The sequence below is a fragment of the Rhinolophus hipposideros genome (genome assembly GCF_964194185.1).
Source record: "Rhinolophus hipposideros genome assembly, chromosome: 2".
Lineage (NCBI taxonomy): Eukaryota > Metazoa > Chordata > Mammalia > Chiroptera > Rhinolophidae > Rhinolophus > Rhinolophus hipposideros.
Window position 1 is genome coordinate 30,284,636 of NC_138048.1, and position 17,904 is coordinate 30,302,539.

The 17,904-nt window shown below is 38.2% G+C and overlaps 1 protein-coding gene across 6 annotated transcripts in view; it reads left to right on the forward strand.

Annotated features, from left to right (window-relative positions):
• CMSS1 (cms1 ribosomal small subunit homolog) overlaps nucleotides 1–16,211 on the forward strand; it is a 339,619-nt gene extending 323,408 nt beyond the window's left edge. For 5 of the 6 annotated variants that reach the window (XM_081076470.1, XM_081076469.1, XM_081076472.1 and 2 more), the window contains exons 8-10: nucleotides 579–666; nucleotides 10,416–10,504; nucleotides 11,908–16,208. In XM_081076470.1, coding sequence (XP_080932596.1) covers nucleotides 579–666; nucleotides 10,416–10,504; nucleotides 11,908–11,991 — 261 coding nt within the window. In that variant the 3' untranslated portion in view covers nucleotides 11,992–16,208. Of the gene's footprint in view, nucleotides 1–578; nucleotides 667–10,415; nucleotides 10,505–11,907 lie in introns of all 6 variants that reach the window. The other variant, XM_081076468.1, reaches the window with a different exon arrangement.
• The last annotated feature ends 1,693 nt before the right edge of the window (nucleotides 16,212–17,904 follow it).

Here is a 17,904-nt window from a genome sequence, read left to right on the forward strand (position 1 = left end):
GAACTCAGAGAAACATTTTACTTACTAGATCACCAGTTCATTATAAAAGGATATAACTCAGGAGCAGCCAGATAGAAGAGATACATAGGGAAGATATGGGGAAAGGGAGTGGAGCTTCCACGCCCTCGCCAGGCTCACCACTCTCCCGAATCTCCATATGTTCACCAACCTGGAAGTTCTTCAAACCCCTTCCTCTCGGGTTTTTATGGAGGCTTCATTGGTTAGCATGATTGATTAAATCATTGGCCATTGGCAACTGATTCAACCTCCAGCCTCTCTCCCCTCCCTGGAGGTTGGGAGTAGGACTGAAAGTTCCAACCCTCCAATCACAAGATTGGTTCTCCGGGCAACCAGTCACCATCCTCATGTACTTCCAAAGATCATCTCATTCACATCACAACAGATACCTTTCTCACCTTGAATACTTAGGAAATTGGGAAGCTGTGAGTCAGGACCTGTAGGAAAAGACCACCACATATGTATGAGAAATATATCTTGGTTGTCTGAATAGCCAAACATACATTTTTTAATAAATCTCAATGTCACACTTTTCTTTATTCTCTTCTGTCTTGGAATAGGTCCAGGAGCAGGTAAAGTTGCTGGAGAAGCGTGCCGTGCACCTGGGTGTAGGAACTCCAGGGAGGATTAAAGAACTTGTGAAACAAGGTATGAAAAAATGCAGTGACACTCCCGCTCAGAGCTGGGAGTTTGCCTTATTCCCATGAGTTTGGGAAACCACAGGTGTGATGCAGTGAAACCAGACCTCTGCATTACTTCAAGAGTTGGAAACTCAGCCTTTAGTCTCTAAAGTCAACCAGCAGGTAAAATGAAATAGGAAACGAGAAGGACTGTGGCAAAGTGCAGTACTGTGCCCACCTAAATACATTCACAGTTAGATTGCTTTACATATGTTAGCGGATCCACAATTAGTTCCATCAGTCTACACCCTCTGGAATTTGTAGAGCTGGCTGTGTTGAGTATTTCCCTCTCCCTTAATTGAGTCTTGGTTCCTCACTTGAGGGCTAGTATATAAAATGTTGAAACAAAAAAGCAGTTGCTATGGATGAAATACTAGTATTCTAGAATATTTCTCCAAATGCATTTCTCTTTTAACGCTTTACCCAGAAAGTATTCCAGACAACATCCACTGGTGGATTTGTTCACTTTCTCAAAAGCAGTAAGTAGCCTAAAAACTTGCCAACCTGCTGATGATCTTATTACCTGTTCTACCTGCCAGATTAAAGATTTCTTGTCAATATTCATTTCCAAATTATTTCTTTAATATAATAATAGAACACTACTTTATAACTCTCTGGATCACTTCCTGGATTTTTTATATATCTAAAAGTAATGTGTTCATCAGTATAGATATGGTCATTTGCCAGGAAGCGAACAAAAAATAAAAATACTAGAGTTTTCTCTCCAGATGAAAGCCATCCAGGATTGATCAAACCCACTATATACAGAGTTCTATGCCATTACGAGCAACAAAGTTGGAGTACCCAGATGAAGAAGGGAAACAAATATGTTTTGAGTTCCTACTTGTGCTAAGTACTATGTTAAACATGCTACATATCTCATTTAGGACTCACATCATCCTCGCAGAATGGCATTCTTGTTTCTTATGAGAGAAAACTGAAGTGCCCAAGGGTTAAGTGCCCCCTCCAGGGGCTTTCAGTCTAGGCTTTCCTGGTTCCTGAGCCTTTCCCAGTCAGAGAGCTCCTGAAATAGTGGAAGAGATACATGCATATGGGATGAGATTGACAACATGAGGGAGTAACTGCCAGGGGCCACGCGAGCACTTCCAAGTCCTAGAGGAGTTGAAATGAGGGAGACATTGATGTGGCTGAATCTGCAAGGAAGGCTTTACAGAGGAGACTCTTTAACTGATCTTTGGAGGGAGGGAGGATTAAAATAGCTTTGAAGTAGGAGATATGAGAAAAGCAGTCATAATGAGAGAACAGCTGAATCAGAGAAGGGTTGGCAGATGCGGGTGGCATATCTGCAGGAGGTGATAAGTAGGCAATACCATGTTGAGGTTAAGAGTCCCTGTTGTGGGCTCAGACCTCCGGATTCAAACCCCACGTCCAGCTCTGTGACCTTGGCAACTTACTTAATCTTTCTAAACCTGTTTCTTTATTTGAATGACAAAGATAGTAACAGTACCTTTCTCAAAGGACTCTTAAGAAAATTAAATGCCAGTAAAGAGCTCAGCACAGTAAATGTTATACCTTACCTTAACAACTCAACAAATACTAGTTATTATTTTTACTGGAGAGACCACCTTTCTTCGTTGGAGACTTCGTGTGCTGTAGTAGCTAGTGATTCAATTGAAAGAAAGATTGTGGAGGGAGGATCTTGGACCGTAAACTGAGGAGTTTGGATTTTTGTCTTGTGGACATAGGAGGGCGATGAAAGTGAAGGAACAGGTGAGAGGTGCTCATAGTCTATTTGTGAGACGCAAAGTCGGGAGAGATTGGCGGGGCAACAGGAGAAGCCGAGGATAGGTTCTGTCTCTCCCACAGCTCTTAGCCAAAGACTCACCCCTTTCTTTCCTGGAATACAGATTTTTATGGGTGTGTATCACCAGGCCCCCCATACAATAGAGCCACTCTTCTCTGTATTTAAAAGAAAGGGGGAGAAGAAAAATGAAGCTGTACGTATTGTTGAAATTAGATTTCTACAGAGTTGTGAGAATTCAGTATGAAAGAGTATTTCATTTAAGTAGGAAAATCATTTAAGGAGCTATTGATTTTTTATAATACTAAGGAAAATAACTTTTATTTCTGATTGGATGAAGGGTTTAATATTCATAACCACAGGTGTTAGGCTACATACAAAATGTTCGGAAAAAACAATTCTAGCACACTGGATAGAAACTGAAAATCTAACAAAGTGAGACAAATGACATAACTCATTTTATGTATATAAATATATATATATATATATATATATATATATATGATATACATAATTCATTTTATTATACATAACTCATTATTATATATTAAGGAGAGTTTCCAGACATTGATATATCTCCTCGGGCAAGGGAAACAACAAAAAAAAATAAACAAATGGGATTACATCAAACTAAAAATTTGTTGGGACGGCCGGATGGCTCAGTTGGTTAGAGTGCAAGCTCTCAACAACAGGCTGCCGGTTCAATTCCCACATGGGATGGTGGGCTGCAACCCCTGCATGTCCAAGACTGGACTTGGAGCTGAGCTGCGTCCTCCACGACTAGATTGAAAGACACCTACTTGGAGGTGATGAGCCCTGGAGAAACACACTGTTCCCCAATATTCCCCAATACAATTTTAAAAAATTGTTTATTTTTTTTTATTGTTTCCTTTGCCCCAGGAGATAATATCAAAAATATATATATGTATTACAGTCAATGTCAGAGAGTTTACTGCCTACGTTTTCTTCTAGGAGTTTTATGATTTTGAGTTTTACATTAAAGTCTTTATTTTGAGTTTATTCTTGTATATGGTGTAAGAAGGTGCTCTAGTTTCACTTTTTTTTTGCATGTATCTGTCCAATTTTCCCAATACCATTTATTGAATAGACTATCTTTACCCTGTTATATATTCTTGCCTCCTTTGTCAGATTAATTGACCATATAGGTGTGGGTTTATTTCTGGGCTCTCTTTTCTGTTCCATTGGTATATGTGTCTGTTTTTATGTCGGTGCCATGCTGGTTTGATGACTATAGCCTTGTAGTATAGTTTGATATCAGGTAGCATGATACCTCCACCTATGTTCTTCTTTCTCAAGTTTGCTGTGGCTGTTCAGGGTCTTTGGTGATTCCATATAAATTCTAGGATTATTTGTTCTAGTTCTGTGAAAAATGCCATTGGTATTTTGATAGGGATTGCATCAAACCTATAGATTGCTTTGGGTAGTATGGGTAGTATGAACATTTTAACAATGTTAATTATCACTATCCATGAGCATGGTATATGCTACCATTTATATATTTGTATATTCAATTTCTTTCTTCAGTGTCTTATAATTTTCTGAGTACAGGTCTTTTACCTCTTTGGTTCACTTTATTCCTAGGTGTGTTTTGGTACAATTATAAATGGGATTGATTTTTTAATTTCTCTTTCTGATATTTCATTATTAGTGCATTAAAATGCGACTGATTTCTGAATATTAATTTTGTATCCTGTTATTTTACTGAATTCATTTATCGGTTCTAATACTTTTTTGGTAGAATCTTTAGGTGTTAATTCCTCTTTGAATGTTTCGTAAAATTCACCTGTGAAACCATCTGGTCCAGAACTTTTGTTTGTTGGGGTTTTTTGATTACTGATTCACTTTTGTTAGTAGTTATCAGTCAATTCAGATTTTGTGTTTCTTCTTGATTCAGTCTTGGAACACTGTGTTTTTCTAGGAATTTATCCATTTCTTTCTGATTGTCCAATTGTTGGCATATAATTATATGTTTGTAGTATTTTCTTATAATCCTTTGTGTTTCTGTAATGTCAGTTGTCACTTCTTCTCTTTCATTTATGATTTTGTTTATTTGGGTCCTCTTTTTTTTCTCGATGAATCTGGTGAAAGGTTCATCAGTTTTGTTTATCTTTTTAAAGAAACACCTCTTGATTTCATTGATCTTTTGCATTATTTTCTAGACTCTGTTTGGTTTATTTCTGCTCTGATCTATATTATTTCTTTTCTTCTACTCACTTTAGGCTTTGTTCTTTTTCTGTTTCCTTCAGGTATAACATTAGACTCTTTATATGAGATTGTTTCTTATTTCTTGAGATAGGCCTGTATTGCTATGAATTTCCCTCTTAGAACTGCTTTAGCTGTGTCCCATAGATTTGGGGTTGTTGTGTTTTCATTGTCATTTGTTTCCAGACATCTTTTGATTTCTTCTTTGATCTCATTGTAAACCCATTCATTGTTTAGCGGTATGTCATTTAGCCTCCGTGTGTTTGTGTGGTTTTCAGTTTTCTTCTTGTAATTGATTGTTCATTTCATACCATTGTGGTCAGAGAAGATGCTTGATATGATTTCAGTCTTCTTAAATTTGTTGGGACTTGTTTTGTGGTCTAACGTGTGGTCTATCTTGGAAAATATTCCATGTGCACTTGAAAAAAAAAAAGTATATTCTGCTGCTTTGGTATGGAATGCTCTAAAAATATCAATTATATTCATCTGGTCTACGGTGTCATTTAAGGCCACTGTTTCATTGTTGATTTTTCTCTCTGGAAGATTTGTCCACTGTTGTCAATGGGGTGTCCCCTATGAGACTGTATTACTGTCAATCTCTCCCTTTTTGTTGGTCAATCCTTGCATTATACATTTAGGTGCTCCTATGTTGGGTACATAAATGTATACAAGGGTTATATTTTTTTGTTGGATTGATCCCTTTATCATTATGAAATTTCCTTCTTTGTCTCTTGTTATAGCCTTTGTTTTAAAGTCTATTTTGTCTGATATAAGTATTGCTACTCCAGAATTTTTTTGTTTCCATTTGCATCTTTTCCATCTTTTTACTTTCAGTCTGTATATGTCTTTCTATCTGAATAAGATTTCTTGTAGACAGCATGTGTATGGATCTTGTTTTTCTCAATTCTATGTCTTTTGATTGTATATATAATCCATTTACATTTCACATAATTATTGCTAGTTATTGCAATTTTATTATTCATATTTTTTACCTCTTTCTTTTTCTTCTTCTTAAAAGAAGTCCCTTTAACATTTTTTGTAAAATTGGTTTGGTGGTGATGAACTCCTTTAGCTTTTTCTTGGCTGGGAAGCTCTTTATCTCTTCTTTGATTCTAAATGAGAGCCTTGCTAGGTATAGTAATCTTGGTTGTAGTTCCTTGCTTTTCATCACTTTGAATATTTTATGACAATCCCTTCTGGCCTGCAAAGTTTCTGTTGAGAAATCAGTTGACGGTCTTGTATGTAACTAAATGCTTTTCTCTTCCTACTTTTAAAAGGAGTCTTTCTTTGTCTTTAACCTTTGGCATTTTAATTATGATGTCTCTTGGTGTAGTCCTCTTTGGGTTCATCTTGTTTGGGACTCTCTGCACTTCCTGGACTTGTATTTCTATTTCCTTTGCCAGATTAGAGAAGGTTTCAGTCATTATTTCTTCAAATAAGTTCTCAATCCCTCGTTCTCTCTCTTCTCTTTTTGGTACCCCTGTGATGTAAATGTTGTTACACTTGAAGTTGTCCCAGAGGTCCCTTAAACTATCCTCATCTTTTTTATTCTTTTTTCTATTTGCTATTCCAATTGGGTGTTTTCTGCTACCTGTCTTCAAAATTGCTTATCTGAGTCTCTGCTCTTTGTCTTATCTGGTGTTGATTTTATCTAATGCACTCTTTGTTTCAGTTATTGTATTCATTTCTGACTTGTTCTTTTTTATGGTTTCTATCTTTTTGTGTAAGATCTCACTGAGTTCCTCTATTCTTCCCCTAAATTCATTGAGCATCCTTATAATCAGTGTTTTAGAACTCTGTATCTGGTAGATTGCTTGCCTCCGTTTCATTTGGTCTTTTTCTAGAGTTTTGTCCTGTTCTTTCATTTGGGACATGTTTCTTTGTCTCTTAATTTTGGATGTCTCCCTGTGTTTGCTTCTATGTACTATGTAGATTTACTATATCCCCCAGTCTTGGGAGGGTAGTTATGTAGTAAATGTCCTGTGAGACCCAGTGGCACAGTCTCTTTGGTCACCTGAGCTGGATGCTCCAGGGGTATCCCTTGTGTAGGTTGTGTGTGCCCTCCTGTTGTAGTTGACCCTCGATTGCTGTTGGCACATCAGTGGGTGGGACTGATCTTCAGGCTGACTGGCTATGAAGACTGGCTGTGACTACAGCAGATGAGCTGTTGTGTGAGGGCTGACCCCCACCAAGTGGGATTCTCTGTAGTGAGACTCTGGTCTCTGCTGAGTCCACCTTTTAGGTGTGTCATTTGTCCAGCTAATTGGGTGGTGCTGTAGTGTGGTCGGAAGCTGCCTACCAGGTATGTTGGTTCTGGGGCTCTTGAGAAAGGTTCTAGTATAGTCTTAGGTCAGCCACTGCCTGTTCCTGGCCCAGGGCCACCTGGTAAGAGCCACAGAATGATCTGTAGTCGGTAGCTGCCTGTGATGGGCTTGGAGGCACCTGGGAGAGGCCATGCTGCAAAGTGAGGCCAGCTGCCACTAGTGCCAGGCTGGGGGCTACTTAGCAAGAGGTACAGGGCACTCTGAAGCCAGCCACTGCTTGTTTGGTATTTGTGGGCCTTTCAGAGATTTTAGGGAAGTCCACAGCTCAGGCTGAGACTGGCCGCTTGAGAGAAACAGCCTCTGAAAGAGGTTCGGGCCTGTGAACCAGTTGAGTGAAGTCAGTCCTCAGGGAATCACCTGGGTGGGACAAGCAGCATTAGCTGGCTTGATGGAGACTCAGATTTGGTGCCAGCCTGAGCCTGCAGGCTGGGTGTGGGGAGGGCTCAACAAAGGAACAGTGGCTCCTGCCAGCACTTCTGTCCTGGATAGAGCTGCCCCTCCGACCTTCTTCCAGAAGCCAGACAATTCAGTTCCTCCCCATATGTCCCTGGCACTTTTCAAGCTGCTACCTTGGCACTGGAGCTCAGAGCAAGTGAGTCCATCAGTGAGTAAGTCTATGGATGGGCCCTTTAAGAGAAATGCCTGGGACTCCAGCAGCCCTCTGTCTCACCCAGACAGAATCCCCACTGATTTTCAAGCCGTGTGTGTGGGGACTCCTCTTCCTAGCACTGGTGGTATGGTTTGTGGAGCCCAGTGTGCATCTGGGACCCCTCACTCCTTGGGGGGGACCTCCATAGTCAGATATCTTTCCTGATTCTTAACCATTACAAGTGGGTATGGGCCCAGCTGTTCCGCATCTCCAGCCCTCCTACAAGTCGATGTGACTTCTTTCTCTCCCTAGTTATAGGAGTTCTGTTCAACTAGACTTCAGGTGGTTCTCAAGAGTTGTTCTATAATTTAGTTGTAATTTTGATGTGGTTGTGGGAGGAGGCGAACACAGCGTTTGCCTACTCCACTATCTTGACTGGAAGTTCTTCACTTTGTATATATTTTTATAAATGGAGCTCATACTATGTATCATAACTTTATGATCTACATTTTCCACTTAATATATCTCATGAGGACTTTCCTTGTCATTAAATAGTTTTAATTTTCCACTTTTAATGGTTTTGTAATATTCTGTTGTAAAGTTATGTTGTTTTGTTCCAGTTTTAATGAGATATAATTGACATATAATATTGTATTATTAGTCCAAGTTATACAACATAATGATATGTGTGTGTGTGTGTGTAGCAAAATGATTACCACAATAAGTTTAGTTAAATCAGCTACCTCACATAGTTACAGTTTTTTTCTTCTGATGAGAACCTGTAATATCTTCTCTCTTAGCAACTTTTAAAGATACAATGCTGTATTGTTAACTATAGTCACCAGTTATACATTATACACCAGCTATACATTATATCCTCAGAACTTAATTATTTTATAACTGGAAATTTTTACCTTTTGACCACTTTCACCCATTTCCACCATCCCCACCTCCGGCAACCACCAATCTGTTCTCTGTATCTATGAATTCAGTTTTTTTAGGTTCTATATATAAGTAAGATCATACGATATTTGTCTTTCTGTCTGATTTATTTCACTTAATTATAGTTCTCTCAGGGTCTATCCATGATGTTGGAAATGGCAGGATTTCCTTCTTTTTTAACAGCTGAATAATATTCTATTATATATGTATATCACATGTTTTAAAACCATTCATTCATTCATGGACAGTTAGATTATTTCCATGTCTTGGCTATTATACATAATGCTGCAGTGAACATGGGGGTACAGATATGTAGTAATTTCATTCCCTTTGGATATATACCCAGAAATGGAATTGTCAGATCATATGGTAGTCCTATTTTTAATTTATTGAGGAACCTCCGTACTGTTTTCCATAATGACTGCACCAAGGGTTCCCTAACAGTGCACAAGGGTTCCCTTTTCACCACATTCTTGCCAATCCTTGTTATGTCTTGTCTTTTTGATAACAGACATTCTAACAGGTGTGAGGTGATATTTTATTGTGGTTTTGATTTGTATTTCCTTGATAATTAGTGATGTTGAGCATCTTCTCATGTACCTTTGGCCATTTGAATACACATGGGAAAATGTGTATTCAGTTCCTCTGCCCGTTTTTAAATTAGACTCTTTTTTTGCTATGGAGTTGTATGAGTTCTTTATATATTTTATAAATTAACTCTAAGTTATATTGTTTCTTAACAATTCTATTACGGTAGGATATTTGTGTTGATTTTTGCTATTATAAATAATACTGTGGTGATCATCTTTGCAAGAAACTGTGTTTAAATTTCTGATGTTTTTATTGAGATATGTCATAGAAGGAAAATTGTTTTATCAAATAGTAAGCATTTAAAACTTATATTATATAATGCCCAGTTGCTTTCCAGAGAGGCTATATCTGTTTGCTCTGCCTGTAAGTTATTTTTAAATAACTTACCACCTGTAAGTTATATTTAAGGGAAGATTATCAATCCATTGTCTTTATCATTTTTAATTTTTCAGAAAGAGTTTTAAATAATAGGCATCATAATTATAAGAAGCATGAAAAAGTCTTTTGGGCAGAGAGGAAAATATTAAAATAATCACAGAAATATGTTGAAGGGGAGTGCTGCAGTTATATAAAGGAAGGCTTCAGTTATGTTTGCACATGAAACATGGAACAGCCTGGAGCAGTGGGAAGAACATGGGGAGTGAGAAGAACTAACTGTGCCCAACCCTGAGACCTCTGAGAAGCAGACAGTCCCCGAGGTCCGCTCGAGCCCCACATTCCATTATTGTCTCTAGATAGACAGGAAAACGATGGGAATGGAGTCCTTAAGTGGTTTACCAGTCTCAAAGGATAGCAGACTTTGAATAGAACCTATTCATCTTGATTCCCTTTTCTGCCTCAAATTAATCTCCCAACCCTATCCTCATCCTTCTGCCCACTCACCTCCTCAGTCATGCAGACTCCACTGGACTCAACCCCTCTGACGGGCCAGTACCCCATAACACAGGGAGCTTATCAAATCCCTGTCAGGAATGAAACTGCACTCTCTGGAGCTTCGTGAAATGGAGGCTTGGTATTGATTCTTTGCCAGCACTTGAGCATTGGACAAGCTTAGCACGAGCAGCGTCTCTGCTTCCCTCAGAATCAGTGATAAGATTATGAGGAGAGCAAGTCTCAGAGCTGCATTTGTTTTTCATCAGGCAAGGGCAGCATTTAATATGCAGATATTAGTTACCAGGGAAAAAGACAGCAAATGAGGCAAAACGCAAACAGGAGAATAAAAAATTATTTTAATAAGCTATGTCATGAGATCTTCCCTGCAGCAACTCTCTCCCTGTATCTTTCAGGTGGCCTTAATTTGAACCCCTTAAAGTTTCTGGTTTTTGACTGGAACTGGAGAGATCAGAAGTTGAAGAGGATGATGGACATTCCCGAGGTACCATGTAACCAGCAATTGCCTTTAATCTTTTTTTTTTTCCAAATTGAATTCAAGTTCAAACACAGTCAAAAAGTCTTTGACATAGGGAGCCAGCACATTCTGGCCTTTGAAAGTTACTCTAAAGTATCGACAATTACAGAGTCCATCTCACCCCTTACATATATCTCTATCCTTTCCATGTGTTTTATATGAATCAGCTTTGTTTCTTCACTAAGTGACCGATGGCCTCTGCCCCACTGGGGACCATAACTGTACCGTACCTTTGAGAAACAGGAAGATCTGACGGAGTTGGCACATCTCCGTGTGCCTTGCTGTAGACATATGATCACCTTTGCTTTTCATCCTTATGAATACACTTGGAGACACAAATCTGCCTCGTTGCCCACATGTCCACATACCCCAAATCCCACTTACTTAAGTCAGAGGGCTATTTTGGGGGGATGGGGAATTTTTTGATGTCTCAGTGGATTAAGACTGACTGAATACTTTGTGGGCATAGCATTAGCTCGTTATGTATTTATGAAAGTAATCCATTATCACCATAATGTGAAAAATTGATTTGCCACCCACCATGTTATCATGGGGCTAATGTTTCAATCTAGCCAGATGTTTAGAAGTAGCTGTTGGAGAGAAAAGGATTTGTGCAGCAAAAAACATGGCTGCCAGTCACCAGCCAGGAATGAATCATGGCAGTAACTTGTAAAGAGACATAGAATTACTCCTAAAAACATACTGAATGAATTAATGTAACACATATAACCATATCCCCAGAATGACCAGACCTGATTATAATTGATTAGTGAGTTATATCAGATATTTCAAGTTGAGACAATTTTTTCAGTTACACACACACACACAGACTCACACTCACTCTGTCTCCTGAATTGACTGATTTTTTTAAAAATTTGTTTAACCAATTTTATGTCTGGCATGTGAAGCCATATTTGATCATTTCAGTTCCAATGTTAAACTTGAGTAATCCACCATGAGTTTTCTAATTCTAATAATAAGGAGAAATAGTAACAAAAAAAAACTTGTCACCTATAGTTTTTATTATGTTGATGTTATTATTAGCAGTTATCCTATATCAAAACATTATGTATAATCTGGGCACACTTTGAATATCTTTCATGGGATTTTTTTGTATGAGACTTTTTTTTTGAGTGACTACAAACAAAACGACACTTTAACAAAACTGATGTTTTATATACTACGTCTTCCTTTACTTATGTAACTTTCCACTCTGGATAAAATATGGGTTAGGACTTTTGTCATCCCTGATTCTGTTCATAACAGCTGCATAAATACCAATACCAGGGAGTCCAGATGATTGAATTTATTCACAAAGCCCGTCTTTTCTTGATCTTAACCTTTTTTTTTTTTTTTTTTTTCTCATTTAGATAAGAAAGGAGGTTTTTGAACTTCTGGAAATGGGAGTCCTCAGTCTGTGCAAGTCAGAATCTTTGAAGCTGGGCCTTTTCTAAATCTGGGTCCTAATGAGAATTCCAGTTTTCATAGTGGGATTTGCATCTTGTTTAATGGCTCTGGCGTACTCTGCAATCAGTCAGTGTTTGATTATGTTAACTGTATCACCAGGTGGATCACTGGGAATGTTTGATGGGAGCTCTTTGACCAAAATGAATCTGTCCTTTGCCAACTTTCTGTATAATAAAGTATCACCAGCTTATTTTTCTTTCACTGACTGGCCTCTGATGTGACTGTGTAGGAAAAATGAAAAGGCAGCTAAGCAACCTTAGGCAAACTGCTTCCCGCTCTGAGCCTCGGTTTTGTCATCTGCAGAATGGGGATGCTATCTCGCAGGATTGTTGAGGATTCCGTGTGATGGTACGTGTGAACCAGATCTGCCAGCTGTAACCTGGCCCCAGAGTGAAGGGTGGCTGTGCTAGTGATTAGAAAGGGCTGCAAGTGTATGTGGCATGTTGTAAACATATAAAAGACAACAATATAACTACAAATGTCTGACTCATTTACTGTTCAGCTTGTTATTATGAAATAATTTCAGACTTACAGAACAGTTACCAAAATAGTATAGAGAATTCTCATATCCCCTTCCCCCAGCTTCTCACAATGTATAACCGTGGTACACTTAACAGAACTAAGAAATCAATGTTAGTACAGTGCGAGTAACTAAACTACAGATATTATTTGGATTTTATTAGTTTTTCCACTAATGTGCATTTTCTACTCCAGGATCCAATCAAGAATCCCACATTGCATGTAGTTGTCCTGTCTCCTTAGTTTCCTCATATCAGTGACTGTTACTGTCTTTCCTTAGTTTCATGACCTTGATACGTTCGGAGAGATCCTGATGAGGTATTTTGTAGAATATCTCTCAATTTGCGTTTGTCGATTGTTTTCTCATGATGTGATTGAGGTTCTGCAGTTTTGGACCAGAATATCACAGAAGTGATATGTACTTTTTAATGCATCATAGCAAGGGGTACATATTATGATATCTATGTGTCTTATTACTGGTGATGTCAACCTAGATCACCTACATACCTAGTTATGGTGGTATCTGCTGATTTTCTCTACTGCAAAGTTACTATTTTTCCCTTTGTAATTAATATCTATCTTGGGGGAAATACTTTGAGGCTATGCAAATATCCTTTCCTCATACTTTGCCTACTAATTTCAGCAACATTGGTAATTCTTGCCTGAAACCGTTATTCTTGCTTGAAATCATTATTACTAGAGTGGTTTTTCTGTGTCCCTTATTGCTTCAACACTTATTAATTGGAATTCTGTAAGAAAGAGCTGTCTCTTTTACCCATTTACTTGTTTGTTCAGTTGTTTATTTACATGAGTATTAACTCATGAATGCTTATTTTGTTCTTTGGATGATAACTCAATACAATACTATATGTTTTTATTTTGTTGCTCAAATTCACTTACTTTTTTACTCATTTAAATCATGTTTATTGATTACCCATTCTGTGTCAAGCATCGGTTAGGGCTCTCACTTATATACAGTCTGTCATGTTTAAAGGAAAAGTGCTATTGTTCACATTTAATAGATGATGAAACTGAATCTCAGAAAGGACATGCATTACTTTTAAGTAACAGAAGGAGAAGTCAAACCCAGATCTCCCATTTTCTCTTCTGAACACCATGATTGCCTGTTTAGGGACTCAAGCATATAAAACAGTGTGTTTTTTTGTTTTTGTTTTTGTTTTCTAGGATGTGAAGTTGTTGTGTTTTTTTTGTTTTTTTTTCAATCTAGTTGAGGCGGAGCATAGCTCAGCTCCAACTCAAGTCATTGTTTTTAATCTCATTGTGGAGAGCGCAGCTCACTGGCCCATGTGGGACTCGAACTCGTGACCTTGGTGTTAGGGGCCCATGCTCTAATCACCGAGCCAGCCCGCTGCCTACCAAGCATATAAAACAAATAAGAGATTTAAGAAAAAAAAAAAAAGCAAACAGATGCCACTATTAGTACATAAAATTCCACATTTGAATGTTGTGAGATTTTAGATGATCCTGGCAGTCTAGCAAGTCGAACTCCAGCAAACACACACTTCCACACACTAGTGACTAGCTGCTGGTGCACCTCTGTGGTCTGGAAGCCCAACGCAGGGACTCAAAGAAAAGAAAAGCAAGTTCTGTTTTGCAGGACCCTGACTCAGGCCTACCTAGTTAGAGGCAAAAGAAAATAAGCCACCACAATAGGAAAATGTATTCAAGCTATAGCTAAACTTAGCCTATTATTTTCATCTCTTTAATCACAACATGTGAGATGTTGTTAGCCAATAGTAAGAAAAAAAAAAGGCCACCACAATAGGAAAATGTATTCAAGTTATAGCTAAACTTAGCCTATTATTTTCATCTCTTTAATCACAACATGTGAGATGTTATGGGCCAATAGTAAGAAAAAAAAAAAAGGCCAATACGGGCATTTAACTTCCTGTCAATTGACATGTCTTAGATTAATCTGGAAGAAAACACCAAGCATGAGTGTATAAGAGGACAGATTTGCAAATTGAGACATGCAGTCTGCGCATGTCAAAATTCAGACCAATGCACTAAGCCATTAGTGACTTACCAAAACCAAAAAATGAGACCATCATGAATATTATGTGTTCATGTAAGTATGTGTGGGTGTGACTATACCCCACATATAACCACTTCCTGATTCAGCCTCATATTTAGTACATTTGTGTTCTAGCAGTAAATAGGAAAAGGCAGTGAAATATGAGGCAACCCCATATATGCAAAATGACTGGTAATGCCTGAGGAGACCATCTACACAGCGGTTAAATAGAAATGAAAGCAAGGACTTAAAAAAATCACTCTCTGAGGTTTCTGATACTACAACACAACAGTTGCTAACAAATCGTCACCTCCATATCAATCTAGAACAGTGGTTCTCAGCCAGGGGTGATTTTGCCCCCTAGGGGCCATTTCCAGAGACATGTTCGGTTGTCACAACTAGGGGGCTGCTGCCAGCATCTAGAAGTCATGACTGGTATTTAGTGGGTAGAGGCCAGGGACAGTTCTTGACAACCCTACAGGATAGCCCCCCCAACAAAGACACATCTGGCCAAAAATTTCTGTAATGCTGAGGTTTAAGATCCCTGTTCTAGAAATTTGAAAAGCAGAGCATGTGAAATACAATTGCATGCTTGAAGTAGGTTTATTTAGAAGAGAGAAATATGTAAATATGTAAATACGTATGTACTTATAAAATATGTATCTGGCTGTCTCTCAAGAACGTTGCCCCAAAACAGTGCCTCTGATAAGGGGCTAATATCCAAAATATATAAGGAACTCATGTAACTCAACAACAAAAAAACAAACAACCCAATTGAAAAATGGACAGAGGACCTGAAGAGACATTTCTCCAAAGAGGACATACAAACGGCAAATAGACATATGAAAAAATGCTCAACATCGCTAATCATCAGAGAAATGCAAATAAAAACCACAATGAGATATCACCTCACCCCAGTCAGAATGGCTATCATCAACAAGACAAATAGTAACAAGCGTTGGAGAGGCTGTCGAGAAAAAGGAACCCTCATACACTGTTGGTGGGAATGCAGACTGGTGCAGCCGTTATGGAAGGCAGTGTGGAGGTTCCTCAAGAAATTACGAATAGAATTACCATGTGACCCAGCAATCGCTCTCCTGGGTATCTACCAAAAAAGTATGAAAACATTTCTCTGTAAAGACACGTGTACTCCAATGTTCATTGCAGCTTTGTTTACGGTGGCCAAGACATGGAAACAACCAAAATGTCCTTCGATAGATGAATGGATAAAGAAGTTGTGGTATATACACACAATGGAATACTATTCGGCGTTAAGGAAAGATGATATAGGAGCATTTGTGACAACATGGATGGATCTTGAGAGTATAATGCTAAGTGAAATAAGTCAGACAGAAAAGCAGAGAACCCTATGATTTCACTGATATGTGGTATATAAACCAAAAACAACAAAAGAACAAGACAAACAAATGAGAAAGAAAAACTCATAGACACAGACAATAATTTAGTGGTTACCAGAGGATAAGGGGATGAGGGGTGGGTGATGAGGGTAAGGGGGATCAAATATATGGTGATGGAAGGAGAACTGACTCTGGGTGGTGAACACACAATGGGATTTATAGACGATGTAATACAGAATTGTACACCTGAAATCTATGTAAATTTACTAACAATTGTCACCCTAATGAATTTAATAAAAAAAAAAAAAAAAAAAAAAAAGAACGTTGCCCCAGAAATGTGTTTCCTTACTGCCTGTGATGGTTCATTTTATGTGTCAATTTGACTCATCACAGGTGTCCAGATAGTTGATCAAATATGCTGAGTACTTCTATGAGGGTGTTTTTGAATGAGATTAACACTGGAATTGGCAGATTGCCCTCCGTAATGGGGGGGGGGCACATTCTGTCAGTTGGAGGCCTAAACAGAACCAAGGTTGAGTACCCCTCCCCCACCGAGTAAGAGAGAATTCTGCCATCCAACTGAACCGGCAGCTCTTCCTGGCTGATGGCCTTCAAACTGGGACATCGGCTCTTCCAGATTCTATAGCAGTTTTTGGCCTTCAGACTCCAACTGGGATATCGGTACTGCAGATTTTGGACTTGCCAACCTCCTCCATAATCTTGTGAGCCAATTCCTTATAATAAACCTCTCTCTCTCTCTCAGTATATACGTGTATATCCTATTTGTTCTATTTCTCTGGTGAACCCTAATATACTAGCTGTGAAGCTCCTTTTATTTTGGGATTTTGGTTAGTTTGGTTTTGTTGTTTTTATTTTTTTAAAAAAAACCTAAGAGATACTGTTCTTATTAGTTTGTTACTATAATGACCCTTTTGCTAGGCATAATCCTGGTTATAATCCCACCCAAGGTTGGATCAAGTACCTAGATTGCAAACATACCTGGTATTTTGTTGGCCAACTCTGTGGATAATCTAATCTTATAGGCTGTTATTGCTTTTTTTCTTCTTTTTTTATATATTTCTTATATTGACCAAAACAAATGGCCTTGGAACCAGCCTTCTTTTTTTATTTATTTTTTTATTGGTTTCAGGTGTACAAAACAATGTAATAATTAGATATTTCACCCCTGGCAAAGTGATAACCCCCTCCCCCAATCTATTACCCCTCTGACGTCGTGTATATATATATATATATATATATATATATATATATATATATATATATATTACAATTTCATTGACTCTATTCCCTATGCTGTATTCTATATCCCATGACTAGGTATGTATTTATTAAATTATAGTTGACATTCAATATTATTCATCTTCAGCTTCAGGTGGCTGTTACTGCCTTTTAAAGCCAAGCTCTTGACCATGTTTATTTAGTAAAACACATTGTAGATGTGAACTAGAAGTGTTTCCCGCCTTCTTCTCACACAAGGCTGTCTGGTCCCAACAGTGATACTCATCACCACCTCCCAACCAGATTCAAAAGCCATGCTGAAAAGTTCCCATTGCCATTTGTGCTTCCCCCCCATTCTTGCAGGTTGGAAGCTTTGATTCTGAATTGGAAACCTCCTAACGTAAGTATTTGCATTTACTTTGTATTCTTTTAAACTAGGTACATTTGCCAAAGTCATCACCTCCTTTAGTACAAAAATAGTGCGGCATGGATTTCCTGTGCAATGTTAATCAAAAAGGAAGTTATAGACTCACCTAATTTTTAAAAAATCCTAATTCTACATCTTAACTGCATCTTCAAGAAGAGGAAGTAATAATTAACAGCCTATTGAAAATGATCTTAGTGAATTTCTAATAATTGATTTAAAAAACGCAAGCCAAACCAATGATGCTATATTGCAATATTCATCACTTAATCATTATCTGTCTTTCTCTTCCTTTCTCTCGCCTCAGTTGGGCTACTCCAAAGCA